Below are 21,122 nucleotides of genomic sequence, written 5' to 3'. Positions count from 1 at the left end.
CACTGATCATCAGTAAGATCGAACGGAGTATGGCGATTGCCATCTTGTCCCGGGTGTTACACGGTAGTCCGTGTCCGTTTGTCCGAGAGGAGGGTTTCCACACTGACTTTGAATGAACACACGCACGGATTGATTGCTACTGAAGCCGAACTGTGTGTGTGTGGCTGATAAGTTCGGGAATATGTAATCAGCTGCTTGCTGCGCTTTGCTGTCGATCCCCCGAACGCCAAATAAAATAAAATGTAAATCACAGTCGATCCGCATTGGAACACTGGCGAGAGAAAGAGAACGAAAAATCGAACGACGAGAGAGGAAGAAATTTACGACCGGTACGGTCGTGTCGTCGGAACTACGATTCGGCATTCGACTGAAAACAAACGATCGGGTTCCAATCGGTTGTGAGCGTTGTTAGATTTTTTTTTGCTGTGAAGCAAAGAAGATTTGGTTTCGTTTAAGATTAGAACGCGTGAAGAAAATATTCGTTCTACAGAATTTCCGGTGACAGCTCTGACACATTCATCGGCCGTCGGAGCAAATAAACACAAACATACGACTCAAATTCGAAGCGATCAAATATTGTTTCGTTTTTTTTCGGTGTTTATTTACAAACTACGATTCTCGGATGGTTCTGCTTGGAATTCCCTAATCACTAGGAAAGTACTTTATCCGCTATTTCAAGCCCGTATCACGCTTTTGATCCACCCAACATAGCTCGCGACACGCGTATACATTCCGGCCCAGCCTTCCAGACCGCACCGGTTCCCGAAGGACACGATGCCTTCGATGGTCCAGTAGAGCCGTTGAGTCATCAGCGGTCCGCCGGAGTCGCCGTGGCAAGCGTCGATATTGAAGTGTCCTCCAGCGCAAAGCTGCCCGTCCCCGACGGTGATCCGTTTGCCCCACTTGGCCTGACACTGGTCCGGATCTACGATCGGGACATGTGCTTTCTGCTTGATGCCGCTGTGCCCTGAAAAATTCAAAAACACCATCAAAAAACCTGACAGCTGTGTGATAAAGGAAGACCTACGTTTTCGACCCGTGTGACCGAATCCGGTGATGGTGACATTTTGGCCGGCTTTGGTTGGACTGAATCCCGCCTCCGGTAGACATATCGGAGTCACGTACTTACTCAACGTAGCGTCCCGGTCCAGACGGACCAAGGCAATGTCGTGATGTTGGTTCTGATCCACCTTGGAATATCGCGGATGTACGATGACCTCTTCGAAGCCAATGTTCTGTGGAGGATCCGAACAGGTCACCTCGCCGTCATCCTCTTCGCAGTCCACATCGGTTGCGGTGTTGTGCTCTCCGAGTCGCACGTTGGCACTAAAATCGAACAAAGTACGTCAATTCCGAGGAACGTAGCAAGCAAAACCACCACCAAACGTCTCTCACAATATCTCACCATCATCCAGTTTCACATTATCCAGACAGTGTGCCGCCGTCAGCACGTACCGCTTGTTGATTAACGATCCACCGCACTCGAACACCCGCTCGCCTTTCTTGGTGACGTACTCGAGCAGTGCGTACCAGGGAAACTCCTCCAGCGAAGTGCTCTCGCCTCCGTAGATCCGATCGGCGAGGAAATCCAACCCACACTCGTACTGTCTCGGATCCGGAAGCAGTCCGGTGAAATCGTACGAAACACCGGATGGGGTCGCCACGGTCGAAGTCACCACCGAAGTCGTTCCCGTCGATACCCGATCCGGACAGCAGATCTTCGGTGGACTCTCGCTGCAACTGGACAACCGTACGAAGGTTAGCTCGTCCACGGTGAGAATCCGATCCGGTGAAAAGTACTGCACAAAACTGCGGCACTCGTCACGAGGAACGCAACGTCCGTCGCGTCGGTTTGGGGTGCGACAAGCTGAAAAGAGTGGGACGGATTGGTGTTTTTTAGCCAAATGTTTGTACAGATGGTAATTATTTGTGGGTTTCCATTGACGACACAAGGTCGATTAATTCGCAAGAAGAGAAAAAACAATCAATTAGTTGAGTTGCTGCCGGCTCAAGACACATCCTGATGTCATACTAGATGATGTCATACTAAATCGTAGTTTAAGGGCTGAGGTCAGTGTGTTTTAGGGTTATTCAAAGGTCTGTTTTCACGCTTCAAATCTAATTTTCTCAAAAACGGTGACGAATATCAAAAAATCCTACTGACAATCTCATAGAAAATTAATGATTCATTGACTTTAGCGGTCGAGAAAGTCTTTTTTTTTTGAAGGAAAAATTGCATAGCTGAAAACTTGTTCATTGAATATCTCGCGTTCAAAGGCATGAATCAAAAATGTATCCTCACAATGTCTGGATAATTCAATTTAGATGCGATTAGTGCATAGAAACATAGATGGTGTCGCGATAAAAATGAAGTGAATGTTATTTTTGTGAAGGTAAGTCGATTTCTTTGACGGCGCCATTTTTTCTGCTCCAGTTTCCTGGTAGCGTAACGAAACACGAGAGAGAAATAAAATCGGCTAAGCAAGGCTGCCAAACAAGCGGTAGCTTTATTGGATGCAGACACATTTTATGCAAACTTGTAACCGAAAATATCGAAACTTTCCTGGTCACCCGGCCCGGCCCATCGAGAGTCATTTTGTACATATGCGAGAGAGCATGGAGAGGAATGTAATACGCAGAGCGAGACACGTGGTTATACGCGACCTACTACTGGCCTCAGCCCTTAAGTGATAAAAGATTTGATCTATGCCTTTACAAATATAATATTCTGAGACTTTTGTTTTGGAACATTGAAAATTGGAAAATCTTGAAACTTTGAGGTTTTGAAAACTTTGAAAATGTAATTTAAACTTTGAGACTTCGAAATTCTGATACAATGAAATTTTGATAATGTTTAAACTTTGACCCTTTGAAACTTCAAACGAAAAATTGAAACTTATTTAATTTTTGAACTAAGCAACCTTAGAACTTTTGAACATTGAAGAAAAGTTCTTAAGTTTAGTTTGATTATTTTGAAATTTCGAAACTAAAAAATTAAAACTTTGAAAATTTTGAAACTTTAAATCATTGAAACTTCCAAACGGTGAAGCATGAAAGTTTTGAAATGATTTGATTTTTTAAATTCAGGAAATTTAGAACTTTGAAATATTGACGCTCAGAAAATCTTGAAACTTTGATCCTTTGAAGCATTGAAGACTTGAAAGTCTTGAAACTTTGAACTGTACAACTTCAAAACTATTAGGTGTACAACTTTGCTTCCGCAATTTTTTTCCAAAATTTATAGCTTTATTGCGAAAAAGTGCTTACAGATGTATTATTCAAAGTACTGTTCGTCGCTAGCGACAACTTTCTCCCATCTTTCCGGAAATTTTCGGATCCCGGCTCGAAAAAAGGAGTCCTTTTTTGACGCTATCCATGAATCAATCCATTTTTCCAACTCTTCGAAGGATTGAAAATGTTGATCTGCCAGGCCGTGTGCCATCGAACGGAATAGGTGGAAGTCAGAAGGGGCGACATCTGGGGAATACGGCGGGTGGGGCAAGACTTCCCATTTCAGCGTTTACAGGTACTTTTTGACCAGTTTTGCGACGTGAGGCCGAGCATTGTCGTGTTGGAGGATGACTTTATCATGTCGCTCTTGATACTGTGGCCGCTTTTCTTTTAGCGCGCGACTAAGGCGCATCAGTTGCGTTCGTTAGCGATCTCCTGTGATGGTTTCACCCGGTTTGAAGAGCTCATAGTAAATTGTTATTCATCTTTCAAGGTTTTTTCTCTTCCACCATCATGTTTGTCTTGACATCGAAATCACCATTTTTAAAACGTTGAAAACACTCCCGACACGTTCTTTTACTCAGGCGGAAGCAAAGTTGTACACCTGATAAATTTTAAACTTTGATATTTCACCTTAAACTAAATTTTTGGCTTGGAGATTTTAAAATTCATAGAAATATTGAAATTTTGAGGCTTCAAAATCTTGAAACTTTCAAACCTATAGACAATAAATTTTCAAACTTTGAACCATTGAAACTTCTAGCCGTAGAAGTTTCTCTTCTTTGCAACTTTGAAACGGTGAAACTTTGAATGACCTCTCACCGATGACAACGGTAATAGGTGAATAATTTGTTGCTAATTAGTTACGGTAATTTCAAATTTGTTGCTCAATTTATTTTTTATTCTGTTGAGTATTTCGCTTGAGTTCATATGAAGTTAGCAAAGCCCCTCTCCCAAATATGCTTCAAACAAATCGAAACACAGTGAATAATTTGTTGCTAATTTGTTTCTAATCAGTTACGGTTGTTACTCACTCTTTTATTTATTTCTTTGAGTACTTCGCTAAGTTGTTATTGTTCGCTTACTTCTTATGTAATCAGCAAAGTACTCAAATAAAAAAAATCGAGCAACAAGTTCAAAATTACCGTAACTAATTAGCAACAAATTATTCACCTGTTTGCGTTATCATTGGCGAAAGGTGCCTCGCTAAACTCATAAACCCTGAAGCTTTGAAAGGCTGTAAATTTTGAACCTTCCAAAACTTTGAAACTTTGTGCAACGTTGAAACTTCGAATTTTGAAATTTCAAATCTATAAATCTTGAAACTTTGAAGTTTTGAAACTCCGTAATATTGAGACTTGAATTTTAAACTTTTAAGCTTTTAGACTTAGAAATTTCGTAAATTTTTCTATCTTTGAACCTTTAAAAGTATTTAGCCACAAAACTGAAAATTTTAAGTCATGAAATTTTGAATCTTCGAAATGTTAGTACTTTGAAACTTTGTAAATCTTAAACTTCGAATCTTTGAAATTTTGAAACTCTAAAACTTTGAATTTTTTTTAACCTCTAAACGGTGAAACTTTGTGACTGTTGAAACTCAGAAACTTAAATGCTTCGAAACTTTGAAGATATGAAAATCTTGAAACATTGAATCTTTGAAACTTTGAAAATTTAAAATTTGGAAACTCTGATACATTGAGGCTTGAAAAGCTTTAAACTTTAAAACTTGCAAACGGTGAAACTTTGAAGCTTTGTGAATTGAAACTCAGGAGCTTAAGATCTTTTGAACTCTGGAAATGAGGAAACTTAAGAATTCAAAAGTGTGAAATTTCGGTACTTTCTTTGTTTTGATATTTTGAACTGTTTGAATTATTTTTTTTAAGTTCTCAATTTAATCGATGAAAGCAGGTCGGATGGTACCGAATATAAAATAATGTGCGATTTTGCCCACAGCACAATATGCACAAACTCACCCTAAGCTGCTGGCGCTTACTGATCAATGACAGCCAAACGATCTTTTCATATCGCTGTACCGTAGTCAATACGGGGCGCTCTGAACTCGAGCACTTGGCTTGTGCACCGAAATTGAACTTTCAAATATCTCTTGTCGCTGTGTTGTTTTTCCGTGCACATGAGTTAGAGAAGGAATTACTCCGCCCCTCAGCTCTGAGATTTGTTGTTCTCTCTGTCACGTTTGGCTCTATGAGAACTTGTATGCACACCTTCAGGAGAAGCTTCTGTGGGTTATGCTTATGGCAGTTAAAAACAAATTGCTGTCTTAGTTGCAACTTTTAAGCGGTTTTATTAATAAAGTGATGACCAGATTTACTGGACTTGCAGAGCGCCGAATTCTTTCATTGTATCGATGATGCGAAATAAGTTTAATAAAACATTCCCATCCAAGAGTATATCGTTATTTCGTTGTGTTGAAAAACACTCTAGAAAATTTGAAGTTTTTTTGTTTTGAATATTTCAAACTTTTGGGCTTTTGGATTTTAGAGTTCTGAAAAAGACAGTAATTACATTAAGGACGCATAAAAATTTCCAGTCCAAGCTTCCGAAGTTTCTGACGGGTCACTATAGGCCATGTATGTATGGCCAGGCGTTGTCCTGATAAAAAAACGAGACCTCTTCCGTTGGTTAAATCTGACCAATTGCTAGCTTCAAACGATCACGTTAACTGTTATCAAAATTCAGTGTTTGGTCTATACAGCCAAACATAAAGCTATAAGAATCAGCTCATGGGTTTCGTTCGAACTATTGATGTAGAACAAGGCAACTACAATTTTGAAATATCAATATTTTTATTCAAACAGTTCAATTGATCGTCATACGTTATTTTAAAAAAGTGGTCACACTAAAAAATACTTTTTACTTTACCTTGAATTTTTAATTCGGACCTCTATATAGAAAACAAAGATGTGTTCCACATCAAAAAAAATATTCCTTTTCTAAATGCACATCATCATCACATGCTTCTTGGTTGATCAACGTTAGAGTCGCTTCACCGCGATTTGATCACAGCCTACTGTGAAGCACAGCCTACTGTGATTCTAAGAGCGATCTGGATCGTTTACCAGTGGACGCTACTTTCTCTTAAGCGGGTGCTAACATGCTATCATATAATCGTGTTTTGAATTTTTCTGGATAAAAGTGACAAGTAAATTTTACTACAAACTTCTGTATTTTCAACATATTTCTACTACTTTTGCTCCTGATCCTCTTAAGCGAAAAGAGACTCAACACTGACTGACCTACTCTTGGCGACCTCACCATTCCTTGTAAAACTTGACTACTTACCGTTCTGACACCAAACCCACGATCCATGCATGACCATCAACAACATCAACAGGATCACTTTAATGCCACATTTCCCCATTTTTTTGTTGTTGTACATCCAGCCGACCTCTAGAGCCACAACCACATGCACAAAAACCGAATGGCCTTATCAAGAGAGCGGCTTATAATCCTAAGTAAAGACGATTCCTAGTGCTTGTCTTTTGCCGTAGCACGAACTTATCTGTAGAACGAACAAGCGTCAACTGAAGAGGCGACCCGGCCCGCTTAATACCCGGTCGGACGATCGGTGAAGATGCGTCAATCCCCACTTCGCTCGCCGTCCAAATTCCGTCATACTCATCCACTTGTTTACAAACTTGTTTTTACGCGATTATGACAACTCACAAGACTAGTCGGAGATTCCGACGGAATAAAACAACATTTGATTCGAACGGGGTTTGGTTTTATTTTCATCACACATACACATACAGGAAAAAATCAATACGCTCTCTCAATTCCGGATCGTCGTCCGGATCCAGTCCATGTACGCCGGTACCCGGGTGTACACTCCGGGCCAGTCCTCCAGGCCGCACCGGTTGCCGAACGAAACCACTCCCTCCAGGGTCCAGACTTTCTGCAGTTTCATCAGCGGACCACCCGAATCTCCGTGGCAGGAATCCTTGGCGAAGTCACCGCCGGCACACAGCTGGTTGGCCGTGATGTCCGCCTTCTTGGTGGCGAATTTAGCCCGACACCGATCCTGATCGTACACCTTGATGCCGAGCTTCTGTTTGATCGGGCTGCGGCTGCCTGTATCGGGAGGGTTGAAAAAAGACAAAGAATAGGCGTAAGTTAGAAGTGTTGATTATCAATGAAGCCATAGCAGGGCGAGTTGGTTTCAAGAATGCTTGTAAACCTGGGACAAAACTGTCCAAAAACGATTTTATTCGTTGCAGATTTATTCTTTTCTAATAGACGTTTGAGCTAAATTGGGAAAATTAAACTGTTTATATACCGTTTTTAGCATAAACCGTTTCACCGAATACCGAAAGCTATTTTGCTGAAAAATTGTTCAGGTTCAGGTTCTGTTGAAACGTGCTTGGTTGGGAAACAGTACCGCTATCGCTTTCATCAAACATTCAGTGAAAATGAATGTTTAGAGTTGCTTCTAAGAGTAAGGATTTGAATTTGAATGTAGTGGAAAACAATCCAAATAGAAAAAAACGAAGCCTTATGAACCCGGCCGAAAAAATTAATTGGTCCTGATAACCTGCAAGAGGATAATGCTTCGAAGCTTTCTCGGTCACGTCTCGAAGGAATAAAATGTAATCGCCAATATGGACTAACCGTCCCAATCTCCCGACTCATACACCACTGAAAATGTCTGAGCGCTCTGAATGAGCAATTTAGCATGAAACCCTGTTCAAATTTGTAGCAGATTTCTCGCAAATTTCGGAACGTTGGATGGTGTCTCCCAAAAATCTACGCTTCTTAGTCGCGCTGGCAGGGATTACATTATTTTTCTATGTACTTATTACAGTAAAAAATAATCGGAATAATTTTATTTTGTTGAACCATGAGGTTGCGCTAGCAGTTCAACATAAACTGCTACGCACTGATGAGTCAAGCACGAAACGTAAACTTTAATAAAATCCTTGTTCTAGACTCTGTGATGAAAAAAAAAGATCAAGAAATTCAAAACAACCGTAATTGATTAGTAACTAACTAGCAATTATTATTTATCAATTCGCGTTGAAATTTCCGAAATCGAATTTTTTTTCTATGCCAAAAACTTAGAATTGCTTGAAACGTCGAGATTTAGTAACAACATGAAATAATTTTTTTTAAATCAACTTCCTGGGAAATTTAGCGAATTCCAATCTCGAAAAAAAATCGATACCAAATGTATTAGAATTGTCTGAATCGTCGAGATCTAGTTTCGTCTCGAAAAAAAAATTAAAAAATCGACTTTTTGGTAGTTGATATTTCTGAAAATTTTTTAGGCGAAATATATAAGAATTACATGACACGTCAAGATTTTGTGTTATCTCGAAACAAATTTTTTTATCGAAAAATCTCGACTCTGATGCTTCGAAAAATTTTGAGATTTTCGAAATCGAATTTTTTTTCATACCGAATGTCTTCGAATAGCATGAGATCTGGTGTTATCTCGGAAAAAATGTCATGTAATTCTAACACATTCGACAACAGTGTCTCCTGACTGTAGTAGTAGCAGGTAGCCAAATCTCACCAAAATTTTACGGGATCGCTGTGTAGTTTGATAAATTATGGAATGCTTTTTTAACAGTCACTTTTCTTCCTAGAGATTCGAGATGAAAAATGCATAATTAATAAAAGCGTTTTACACCCGATTGTAATTCGCATGCCAAATCAGAAATTTTGTGGTAAACTAAATGTCTTCGAATTATCTGAAACGGCAAGATCTAGTGCCGCCTCGAAAAAAAAAAATTTTCGAGAAAAATCGAATCTGGAACTTTTGAGATTTCCGAAACAGTTTTTTTATAAGACACTAATTACAAATGCATGAAACGTCGGAATCTGGGGTTATCTCAACGTTTCATGCAATTCTAAGACATTTGGCAACAAAACAAAAAAAAATCGATTCCGGAAATCTCAAATCCCAGTCAAATTTTTTCAAAGAATTTTTTTCCGAGATGACACTAAATCTCGACGTTTCATGCAATTCTTAAACATTTGTCATGAAAAACTTTTTGCCTTTCTCTATAGAAAGGTATTAGAATTGCTGGAAAAACCGACTTTCGAACGGAGCCTCGGAGACCCATAGTGTTATATACCATTCGACTCAGTTCATCGAGATAGGAAAATGTTTGTGTGTGTGTGTGTGTGTGTGTGTGTGTGTGTGTGTGTGTGTGTGTGTATGTGTGTGTGTATGTGTGTATGTGTGTGTATGTGTGTATGTGTGTGCACTTTTCGAAGATATTTGAACGCGCTCAATTTTCTCAGAGATGGCTGAACCGATTCGAACAAACTTGGGCTCGTTTGAAAGCTACTGTCGGGCCATTGATCAAGTTCGAAGATCGAATGGCTGTGACTTTTGGTTCCGGAGATATGATTGTATAAGTGACGTAACCGACAAAAAGCGTTGTATTTGAACGCGCTCAATTTTCTCAGAGATGGCTGAAGCGATTTTAACAAACTTAGGCTCGTTTGAAAGCTACTGGCGGGCCATGGATCAAGTTCGAAGATCAAATGGCTGTGACTTTTGGTTCCGGAGATATGATTGTATAAGTGACGTAACCGACAAAAAGCGTTGTATTTGAACGCGCTCAATTTTCTCAGAGATGGCTGATCCGATTTTAACAAACTTGGGCTCGTTTGAAAGCTACTGTCGGGCCGTTGATCAAGTTCGAAGATCAAATGGTTGTGACTTTTGGTTCCAGATATATGATGGTATAAGTGACGTAACCGACAAAACACGTTGATTTTTACCGCTCTTATATATATATAAGGGTGCCAAAATTTTGGGATCAACTCTATTTTCGTAAAGTTCTAGTGCTCAAAAGTTTAAGCACCTCGAAAAAAGCCTTCATGCAAAATTTGACCTAAATCGGACATGCTTAAGGGGTGCTGCCCGGTGGTAAAAGTTTGACAATTTTCGATCTTGAAAAAGCACCATAGGGGGGAGTACATGAAATTTCCAAAATCGAAAATTTTGTTTGATGCCAAAACTCTTAAAACTGCATAAAACATCGAAGTTTAGTGTCATCTCAAAAAAAAATTTTTTTGAAAAAATCAACTTTCTGGGACTTAGAAAAATTTTCATATATTTTCTAAGTCCCAAAAAGTCGACTTTTTCAAAAATTTTTTTTCGAGATGACACTAAATCTCGACGTTTCATGCAATTCTAAGCCTTTTGGCATCAAAAATTTTTTTTCGATTTCGAAAATTTCATGTGATTTTTCAAGATATATAAAAATTCCACTAAGTGGACTAAGAAGGCTTTTTTTAGATTAGCATCACTGATTACAAATAGGCAACGCAAATGTCAAGCACTAATTTGGAAAAATGATGCTGACTGTGTGACATAAACACTGAAGCATGCTTTTGTGAAATACTCGAATCAATCTGAATCAATTAGTTTCGAAATTAGTATCCGAAATTATTTAATAAAATTATGAAATACATTTTCATGAGACTGTTATGAAAGAAGAGAAAGGCATTATCACACCACTAGGTGGATTAAGAAGGGTTTTTTTTAAATTTGGCTCAATTTGTAAGTTATAGGTGATTCGAAGTGTTACATTTGTGTAAGTTATATGTGTTGCTAGGACTTAACTTTTTTATTAGTTGTGTGTTATGAAACGTTATATGCGTTACTTTTTTTTGTATGTTATAGGTGTTACGTAGTGTTACATGCATTAATACTTCATATGTTATAGGTGTTACGAAGTGTTACATACGTTAATTTTTCTAAGTTATATGTGTCACTAGTTACTTTTTATTAAGTTAAGTGCGAAACGTTACATGCGCTACTTGTTTGTAAATTATGGGTGTTGCGCAGCGTTACGTTCGTTACGTTTAATTAAGTTTTAGATCTTATCATAAATAATAAGTAGCATGTAGCGTTACATTTTCATAAGTTAGTGTTATGAAGCGTTCCATGCGTTAGGTTTTTAATTGAGTTATAGATGTTTTAAGCGTTTCGTATGTTGCGTTACTTCTTATTAGTTTTAGATGTTATTATTTAAAAAGTTATAGATGTTACGTGTGTTACTATTTCATTAGTTTTAGGTGTTTCGAAATATTACTTTCTCGTAAGTGAAGCGTGTTATGTAGCGTTACTTGCGTTATTTTTTGTAAGTTATAAATGTTACTATACGTTACATGTGTTTTTTCATAGAATATTTGTGTAACGCCTAGTTGTTCTTTTTTAGAAGTTATGTGATACGGAACGTTTCATGCGTTGTTATTCGAAAATCATAGGTGTTACAAGGTGTTACTTTTTCATAAGTTATAGGCGATACGTAGCTTTACATATGTTACTTTTTCAAACATTATAGGAGCGTTACATGCATTATTTTTTTTTTGTAAATTATTGGTTACGAAGCATTACTTTTTGTAAGTTATATGCGTTATTTTATTATAAATAATGTATTACGAAACGTTATTTTTCTTCAAAAGTTACAGGTGTTACGTAGCGTTACATGCGTAACTATTTTTTATAAAGTTATAGGTGTTCCGAGTGTTACTATTTCATAAGTTATAGATGTTACGAAGCGTTACATGTGTAACTATTTCTAAAATTATCGGAGTTAAGAGAGTTATTTTTTTCTAAATGTTTTTTACGTAGTGTTACTTTTTGTAAGTTATATGCGTTACTTTCTTATAAGTAATGTTTTACGAAACGTTGTTTTTCTTCAAAAGTTACAGGTGTTACGTAGCGTTACATGTGTCACTTTTTTTTTATAAAGTTATAGGTGTTCCAAGTGTTACTATTTCATAAGTTATAGGCGATACGAAGCGTTACATACGTTACATTTCCAAACATGACAGGAGTTAGCAGCGTTACATGCGTTATTTTTTTTCTAAATTATTGGTTACGAAGCCTTACTTTTTGTAAGTTACATGCGTTACTTTCTTATAAATAATGTATTACGAAAAGTTGTAAGCGTTATTTTTTCTTCGAAAGTTATAGGTATTACGTAGTGTTACATGCGCTACTTTTTTAAAAGTTTTAGGTGTTACGTAGCGTTACATGCATTACTTTTTGTAAGTTATGTGCATTACTAGGCGTTATATTCTTTTAAGTTATGTGTTGCGAAACGTTACATGTGTTACTTTTTTGCAAATTGTAAGTGTTAGGTGAGGTGAGTTATTTTATATTAAATTATAGGTGTTACATGCGTAAGCAGAAAACGTTATGATATTTCATGGCCAAATGAACTTGGTTGTTTCAATTTAAGATGCAATGGAAAGGCATTTTGAAGAATTTCTTAGTAATATTAAGAAAAAATATAAGTGATATGAGGAAGGCATCATCACACCACTAGGTGGATAAACACAGGTTCTATATTTTCCTTCGCGTTAGCCCCACCTTTTTTCAAGACAGAATGCAGCGATGTTGATATTTGAACATAGCCTTTTCGTATTACCAGTGAACCGATTCGCACTATTGCACGGTTCGTAAACGCCGAATGCATGAAATCTTAAACTCAAAAGATCAACGGTATAGTAAAAGGTATAAAATTGCCGATGAGTTCTAAATGCTCTCTATCAGTACCTCTTATCGCCAACATCATTTAAATATAACGGTCTTTTTCAGGGCCACTGAAAAGCTTTAAAAATCATGTTTGAAAAATTGTTTCATCTATGTAAACATGTTCCTGAACTATTCAGGAAAAAACATTGAAGGTGTTTTGTTCGAGTACGAGTATATTGAAGAACTTCGTTTTTCAACAGAAATTCATCCAAAATGTTTTAGTGTGTTTCAATAATCTAGAGACAATATTCAATGAACTTCCGATGCTTACATTGATGGGGATCGATCAAAATAGGATTTTATTTTTTTGAGCCTTAAGTGTCTCTTCTAAATAACAAAACCCATAACAATATTAGATGAGCAAAATCGTAACATACATTCCCGGGAAATTTTCAAAATAAATCAGACAAACTCACCCTTCAACGTCCGTCCAAATCCTGTCACAAAATTAACATCTCCAGCGGTCGAACTCCGGAAATCTGCCAACGGGAGGCAAATCGGTTGAATAAAGTCCGTATAGAGAATGTCCCGATTCAACCGCAGCAGTGCAATATCATTCAACTTGGTCAGCTCGCTGTACTCCGGATGGGGCAGTTTCTCCTCCACCGGAACATCAATCGGCGGATCGGCACAGATCCGTTCGCCGTCCTGTTCGATACAGTCGACATCCGTCGTGGTGTCGTACTCTCCCAGCCGGACACTAACTCTGCGATCCAAAAAATTCCAAAACAGAATGATTATCAACTACCGACAAACCAGCAAAACAAACTTACAAATTGCCTTCCTTCCGCTCGACCTCACCCACCACGCAGTGTGCCGCCGTCAGCACGTACCGATTGTTGATCAACGATCCGCCGCAGCTGAATTTTCGTTCTCCGCGGAAATTTTCGAACTGCAACATGGCCAACCAGGGAAACTCGTCGATGTCGGCATTCTCGCCGCCGTAGATTCGCATTCCGATGCTGACCCCGCACTCGTTGGCCCTCGGGTTCGGCAGCACTCCGCCGGTAACGTGAGCACGATTTTCCGGCTGCAGTGGAGTTACTGCCGATGGGATCTCCGGTGGTGGGGGTGGCGTTTGGATCGTATCACCCGGCCCATGCCGTACGGCTTTGTCCGGACAGCAAACGAACGGTTGCTGACCGCTGGCGGCACCGGTACAGGCGGACAGTTTCAGAAAGTCCCGCTCCTCCCAAGTCAACAGACGATCACCGAAAAAGGACAGCATGCTGCTGCAATCGTAAATGGAACTGCAGAGGCCACGTTTGCGCGTTGGGGTCATACATTCTGAGGGGTGAAAACAAAACCGTGAGTTATTCGACGGCTCTTATCACTTGTTTGTTTATGTTGCACAATGTTTCTACTGACAAGGAAGACCTTGAAAACTTCGTTATCGCCGAAAGTTTCCAAACCGAAACCCCGAAACGGTTTTCCCCGATCTGGTCTGGTCGTCGCACTTTTCAGTTGATTGAAGGTTGCACGCAAATCGAAAACACAACGCCGTCAGTCACGGTAGAAAACAAAACCGGTTACAGGTTGGCAAAGAGGCAACAACCGGTCCGAATGAATTCTAATGACTAATGACCCCTGGCGCCCTCGACGAACCATCGCTTAAATCTGTCATCAATCAAACTTACGTTGCTGAACGGTACTTTGGATCATCAGCAGCAGCAGTAGCAGGAGCAATGGCCCAAAATTTAATCGGGTGATCATCCTTGGTCTTGTGGCTTCCAAACAGTAAGAAAAACAAAATTTAGGATCTACACTCTAATCACAAACAATTCTAGCAGACACAGAACGTTACAAACTTCAAACCGATTCGGTGAAGTGGCACTGCTTGACTGACTTGACTGACGATGAACCTCGCCACTAAGCCACTTACACTTGATCGGGTAGGGCTGGTCTCATTGTGCGAGTTACTTTTGTGGTCGTTGTTGTTGTTGTCGTAATGTGCGAAAGATAATCCGGTTTCGCAAAGTGACACGCGATCGACAGAGACACGACACGGTACCGTACACCGGGACACCAGACACCAGTGTTTATTGGTCTTCTTTTGTTTTCTTCTAACGCATTTCTATCGGGGATCGTTTTGAATTGAGATATTGCAGTAAGAGTGAGAAACAGAAAGAGAGAGATACGATGGAGTGAAAGATGTATTGCTTACTTCAACTCGATCGGTAATTGCCGGACCGGGGATATTTGCGATTGTGATGCATGCACAAATCGGGAAAGTACCGATCGTGACGTTAGAGATTGTTAGAGTTAAGAGTCTCGAAGAAAAAAATCCACTCGAAAAATTTAGTTGATTTCTGAAATTTAAATCGTATTGCAGTACTGCGAGGTGTAATAAAATAGTAAGGTTGTCTATTACAAATGGTCAATATTTGTACTTGTTCGATGTAAAATTTTGTTTCCTCCGTTTTCCGATAGATGTCTCTAGGAACTACTATTAAAGTGGGTTCCTATATTCAAAGGCTACTCAACTAGGCACAGTGCGCCACAAATAATCATAATTCATATACTCCGGTTAGGATGAAAGTTTACTCACATCTTCAGTATTCGATTCTGGACTGTAAAGATATACACTGAAAAAAATATAATAAAGTAATAAGTCGGGTGATTTTTGGTGACCGTGATTATATTTTTTCTAGAGTGCCCTATTGATTCCCTACAACTTCTTCCTGAACGCCATTTTTGTACAATTAACGGTTTCCGAGTTACAACGATTTTAAAAGGGCAATTTTTGTGAAATGCAAAAATACATACGCCCTTTTCAAAAATCAGTCGTGAGTCGAATTGACCTCTCCATCGGTTCGAAACTTATGGTTTGCCATACTGAAGCCATGTTCAAAGTTTCATTCAAATCGGAGAAGGTCGAGTCTGATGATCTGCTAAGCATTTCCGGAATTGCTCAGTTCTCGAGGTCTTTTTAATGAGCTCTTGAATTTGTTGAGTTCTTGAGTCCCTGAGCTCTCGAGTTAAAGAATTCTTGAGTTCTTCCAGTGGCGTCTCGTGACAAAATTGACTAGTTGTGCACTGCTTATGTGGTATGATAGCAGATGTAACAGTTCGTTGTAAGTGAAAACTAAAGATTGGGGAATGGAGATTCGTTTGTGTTTTTCAATACAATGAAATAACGATTTACTTTCGGATGCGATTTATTATCAAACAAACAAATCTCAGATCTGAGCTGAGTAATTCTTTCTCTTCTTGAATCTGTGCAGTAACTCATGTGCACGGAAAAGACACTAACACAGCGACAACAGATACTCGAAATTTTATGTCGGATGTATGTGAGATGCGTGTAAATACATGCAATTTCGGTGCGATCCAACCTGCTTTCCTCAAATAAATAAAGATTCAAAAAAATAATTGAATTAAGATGGAGTTGGGGACGCAGATCATTCCTTCAATTCGACCGGTAGTGCAGTGCACGAGGTGCACATGAGGACGAGACGCCACTGAGTTCTTCAGTTCTCGAATTGTAGTTTTTAAATTTTGCGAGATCCTGAGTTCTTAATTTCTTAAGCTTTTGAATTGCAGAGCCCTTGAGTTCTCGAGGTTCTGAAGTTATTTAAATTTATAAATCTTTTTTTTTTTATCTTTGAGTGCCTAAGTGTTTGAGTTTTTAAGTGCATTATTGTTTGAGATTTCGAATTCTTAATTCTCGAGATGTTGAGCTCTTGAATTATTGAGTTTGTTAGTTTCTGAGTTCTCATCAAGTTACCGAGTTCTTGAGCTTTTGAGTTCTTGAGTTCTTTTGTTCTCGAGCTCTTGAGTTTCTAAGGTCTTAATTTCTTAGGCTTTTGAATTTCTGACGTCTCGAATTCTTCATTTTGAACTATTGAATTTATGAGATCTTGAGTCCCTGAGTTCTCGAATTGTTGAGCTCTTAATCTCTTGAGTTGTTGAATTCTTGTTTTCTCATGCTTTTCTTGATTTTTAGTTCCTGAGTTTCTGATTTCTTGAGCTTTTGAGTTTATGAGGTTTCAAGTTCTTGAGTTTCTGAGTTCTCGAATTGAGGAGTTGTTTAGTTCTCGAGTTGTTGAGTTCCTTCGTTCTCGAAGTCTTGAATTCTTGAGATTTCTTATTTCTTCAGGTTCCGATGTTTTGAGCTAGTCAGCTTTTGAGTCATAATTCTCGAGTTTTTGAGTTCTGGATTTCTTTAGCTTTTAAGTTCTTGAGTGTCTCTCGAGATCTTAAAATTTTGAAAGTTTTATGGTTTTTTCAGTTCTAGTGCTGTAGAATTGTATAGTTTTTTTTATTCTTGTACTGTTAAGTTTTGTATTCCTTACGCATGATGGTTCGATTTTTCGGCGTGCTGACAAAAGAACTAAAGTGGACCTTAACCGATCGATTTGCTATGAATACAATCGATTTCTAGAATACAATTGAGGGCAAACAGGTGCATTGAGATTCTCCCTCCCTGATCTCACAGCACCACTGCAGTGTCCCTGCATTGACTGTAGTAGTAGCAGCTAGCCAAATCTTCCCAAAACATCACGGAATCGTGCGATTAATGCAATTAACATTTTTTAAGTTTTTTTTAACATTCACTTTTCCTTCTAGAGATCCGAGACCAAAATGAATCAATAACAAAAGCGTTTTACACGCAATTGCTAATCGCTTGCCAAATCAGAAATTTTTACGTAAACTAATGAATAAATTGAATGTATATCTTTATATCTTTTTAACATCTAAGTATAGTAATCAATATTTATTCTTTTTTTTCCATTTCTGTTTTTTTTTCGTTTAACAAGCAGTTTCTAATCGCTTGCCGAATCAGAAATTTTAAGAGGGGCTGATGTCCACTAGGAGATTGATAGTACCTATTAGCTCTCTCCGGACTGTACCAGCCTAGATGCCGTGTGGAATCCGGCGGAAAAACTTAACCAAGAATAGATCCACTGGGTTCCTGCTTCCATGTCGTAAAAGGCGACAATTGCAGGAGTTTCTTTTTCCTTTCAGTTATCAGATATTTTCAATGTTTTACTTCTGATTACTCTATTTTACTAAATCATCTCTTTATTCAATCTATCAATTTCCGTCTAGCTTCGGAGAAAAGTTTCATTAGAAATGATTTCTTCTTCCATGTTATTGATTGTCTTTCAGGATTATAAAATGAATGATAAAAATAAACCATTGCGCAAATCCGTTTATATTACAAAGTTAATAACAGAGATAACATATATCGGTATATTGAATACATAGTAAAAAACACTTGATATTAATATTTCAAACAGTAAATTAATATTTTTCTCGGTAGCCGGCTGCCCAGATCAACTAATATAACCAATTAATAATTTCAATAAATAATTAAAATAATAAAGCGGAAATAATAAAGAATCAAGACGCGCGTGAGAACTGTTGACCTTTGTTTGGTGATTTAAAATGATTTTATAATAACTGTTTAGAATAATTCAATGCAATGAATCAACTTTTTTGTCTAAATCCTATTCGCTCGTTTATTTTGTATCACGTAGTTTCATTTATAAAAACGTGCTTAATCCACCTAGCAGTGAGATGATACCTTTTTTTTATCAATCCGAATGTGTTTTTTTGCATGACTAAAAAAAACGCGAAAGGTAGATGCATAAACGAGTGACTGCATACTCGACAGCCGGCTGTCCGGAGTTTTGTCAATTTCGGAGATTGACTGTTTCGTGCATTATATTGCCAGCACAAAGTAACACATAAAACGATAATACTTAAAAACATTCTTGGTAGCCGGCTACCCAGAGCAATAAACACATGATAACATTATTAAAACATTTACTAACAAAGTATCCTTTCCTGTGATGCATGTGGGAATGCAGAGGATTCCTCGGTTCTTAGTAGCAACATGCATCGAACTAACAATCCTTTCCCTCCCAAGTAGATCTGCATTCGGACATGGCCGGCGTCGGTATTGATCAGCATGCATGGTTCAATACAGTTTGCACAGTGTGAAACAATGTGTTATTCCCAAACATGTTACTTCAAAAAATCATTTTGCAATCTCAATTGGTCCAGATCAATAACGGAGTAGCAACACACGGGCGGTCTCTAATGCTAATGCTTGCCGAATCAGAAATTTTAAGGTGTAAATGTGTATCTTTTGCTCTTTTTAACGACTAAGTAAAGTAGTTAATGTTTCTCCGTTTTTTTATTCACATCTAATGAAGAGTAGTTTGGTTTCAGTTATAGTGTTTTTATTTGTCTTTAGAGTTACATTTTGACTCTACATACGGAGAATGTATCCGAAACGGATCTAAGTAGAAAACGACAATCGTCTTACCCATGGTGCAATGTTTGCCTCCAGTAGTGTCATGCTTTGTCATTTGAGTGAATTCCTAACGAATGAAATAAATCATTTTCAACTCTGTTTCAAGTTATAACTAAATCGAGAAATTATCCACACTTGATAATCCATAAATTAAACTGCCAACAACTCTTTGATTGCGAATGATGACTTGACAAGTATGCACGTTTTGTATCTGTTGGCGCTATTGCAAATGAGCTGTTGATTCAGCAAACGTCCAAGTGGAGTGTGATTTACCGAGATGCGCACAAAGAAGAGGTCGCAAAAAAGGATAGTAGGCTATGAAAACGCAGCTTGTATTTTGACGCGAGTTTGTTTATTAAAGACTAGATTACTTTGATTTAGCACTACACTACACTCACTCAAAAATAATTTTCATTCCTCTATCAATGTATACGATAAAATCGCGAAAATAAAATTTTCGTGTTTGACACACATTAACATTGTTATTAAACAAGAGACAATTGAACCAAATGCGCACAAAGAAGAGGTCGCAAAAAAGGATAGTAGGCTATGAAAACGCAGCTTGTATTTTGACGCGAGTTTGTTTATTAAAGACTAGATTACTTTGATTTAGCACTACACTACACTCACTCAAAAATAATTTTCATTCCTCTATCAATGTATACGATAAAATCGCGAAAATAAAATTTTCGTGTTTGACACACATTAACATTGTTATTAAACAAGAGACAATTGAACCAACCGCAAACTATCCATACCTTTCCATTGTCGATAACTGCTCAGCTGCAATGAAAAAAAAAGTAAACCTTTTCTCCCCAATTCCCTACTGCTGGTTGAAATCAAAATAGATCTTAATTACCGAAATTGAAAAACTTTTCCTTTCCCTTTCCGCGCAGATCATAAATTACTTGTACCAACTGGTACCAAATCCTCCTCCCGAGAAATAAATCGCAAAATTGACAAAAAAAAACAGCTTAAAATCTTCCCCGATTAGTTAACCATTCTAAGCGAACAAATTTTTCCTCTAATTTCCGCACCAGTTGATAAAAAGTTGCTAATACTCTACTGTTTCTGATGAAAGCACCGAAAAAAAACTCATTTGTGTATTAAGCAAAGATTTATGGTTTAAATTTTGGAACAGGGAAAAAAAGTTTAAATAAAGAAATTCATAACGAAAGGGTTTTGTTGGCGGACTTGTTGAAATTTATGACATCCAGTTTCCAGAGCGAAGCTCATTTTACTAGAATTTTTTTTACGTTTTATTTTTATTCAACCGGCAAAGGTCGGGGTAAGTTAATTTCCGCGCCACTTTCTTAGCGTTTTCAGCGGAACCAACTAAATGAAAGAGGGAGATGATTTATGTCAGCTGGTGGTAAGTGATTTCGTTGTTTTTTCCTCCTGTTTACTTTCTGAGCGTTAACCGCGTAGAAAAATGAATTTTGATTCCGGATTCTAGTGGTGGGAAAAACAATCTAGCGAATTTTCTTCAAAAATCTACTCACTTCGATAGTTTCCCGCAGCAACTTGTCTTTCTCTGTACTGAGGCCACCTGTCAAAGTTGTTGATTCTGTCAATGTGAACATCCGGAACTTCACTTGGAAACAGAAACCCACTGCAGGTAACTGCAAAAGCACAACAAACTATCGTCACTGAAAGCACCGTCGTCATGATCACTAGTCAAATTTATTCCGATCACCAGCACCCCACTTCGCACTGTCGACGAAATCATGGAGGAAGACGAACTAAACACCGATCTCCGATCAGGTACCGGAGCTTCCGCAAAGGTAAATTTCGGTTCCACACGGAAAAGATAAAACTCGTTAAGAAGAAATCCGTTCCTATCACAGTCCGCCCGGGTACTAAAAGAGGACGACGAGCCTCTCCGTCGATCAGAAAGAAGCTCCCGAGCAGCTAATGAAATTGCTGAATAAAAATTGAATGAATAAAAGATGAGTTGCCGGATAGTTCGGTTGTTACGTTTTGCTTTTAACACGTGGATCGGCGATCATCTGCTGAAAAGCGTGACACACGGGATCTGATGATTGGGTTGTAAGCTGACCGGATATGATTGAGACAGACAGGGTTTGATTTATTGGTCTAAGCGAT

General features: G+C 38.3%; 2 protein-coding genes across 3 annotated transcripts; both read right to left on the bottom strand.

Annotated features, from left to right (window-relative positions):
- Positions 1 to 597: 597 nt before the first annotated feature.
- LOC131431679 (CLIP domain-containing serine protease B10-like) lies at positions 598 to 6,761 on the bottom strand. The gene is made up of 4 exons (XM_058597540.1): positions 6,532 to 6,761; positions 1,396 to 1,867; positions 1,028 to 1,326; positions 598 to 967 (listed from the first exon to the last, which is right to left on the bottom strand). Exons 1-4 carry the CDS (start codon positions 6,626 to 6,628, stop codon positions 675 to 677), a joined length of 1,161 nt encoding a protein of 386 aa, XP_058453523.1. The 5' UTR covers positions 6,629 to 6,761; the 3' UTR covers positions 598 to 674.
- Positions 6,762 to 6,951: 190 nt separating this feature from the next.
- On the bottom strand, positions 6,952 to 20,813 carry LOC131431669 (CLIP domain-containing serine protease B9-like). 2 transcript variants are annotated; one of them, XM_058597518.1, is made up of 4 exons: positions 20,519 to 20,813; positions 13,525 to 14,038; positions 13,168 to 13,457; positions 6,952 to 7,320 (listed from the first exon to the last, which is right to left on the bottom strand). In XM_058597518.1, the coding sequence occupies exons 1-4, from the start codon at positions 20,682 to 20,684 to the stop codon at positions 7,022 to 7,024; spliced, it is 1,269 nt and encodes a 422-aa protein (XP_058453501.1). In that variant the 5' UTR covers positions 20,685 to 20,813; the 3' UTR covers positions 6,952 to 7,021. The 2 variants fall into 2 exon arrangements, with proteins under 2 accessions (XP_058453501.1, XP_058453510.1); XM_058597527.1 differs by lacking the exon at positions 20,519 to 20,813 and adding an exon at positions 14,389 to 14,625.
- Between the last annotated feature and the right edge of the window lie 309 nt (positions 20,814 to 21,122).

The sequence above is a fragment of the Malaya genurostris genome, chromosome 1 (genome assembly GCF_030247185.1).
Source record: "Malaya genurostris strain Urasoe2022 chromosome 1, Malgen_1.1, whole genome shotgun sequence".
Classification (NCBI taxonomy): domain Eukaryota; kingdom Metazoa; phylum Arthropoda; class Insecta; order Diptera; family Culicidae; genus Malaya; species Malaya genurostris.
Note: the sequence above shows the minus strand (reverse complement) of the source record. Positions and strands in the feature narration are given on the sequence as shown.

What these genes read in the sequence shown, in the direction of transcription:
- LOC131431679 (XM_058597540.1), bottom strand. Translation starts at nt 6,628, where the DNA reads ATGTACAACAACAAAAAAATGGGGAAATGTGGCATTAAAGTGATCCTG. An exon ending in GTGGGTTTGGTGTCAGAACG is followed by an intron (nt 1,868 to 6,531) that starts GTAAGTAGTCAA and finishes CACTCTTTTCAG; the next exon opens with CTTGTCGCACCCCAAACCGA. An exon ending in CGGTCACACGGGTCGAAAAC is followed by an intron (nt 968 to 1,027) that starts GTAGGTCTTCCT and finishes TGAATTTTTCAG; the next exon opens with GGCACAGCGGCATCAAGCAG.
- LOC131431669 (XM_058597518.1), bottom strand. Translation starts at nt 20,684, where the DNA reads ATGACGACGGTGCTTTCAGTGACGATAGTTTGTTGTGCTTTTGCAGTT. An exon ending in TGCTGCGGGAAACTATCGAA is followed by an intron (nt 14,039 to 20,518) that starts GTGAGTAGATTT and finishes TTCACCCCTCAG; the next exon opens with AATGTATGACCCCAACGCGC. An exon ending in GAGCGGAAGGAAGGCAATTT is followed by an intron (nt 13,458 to 13,524) that starts GTAAGTTTGTTT and finishes TTTGGATCGCAG; the next exon opens with AGTTAGTGTCCGGCTGGGAG.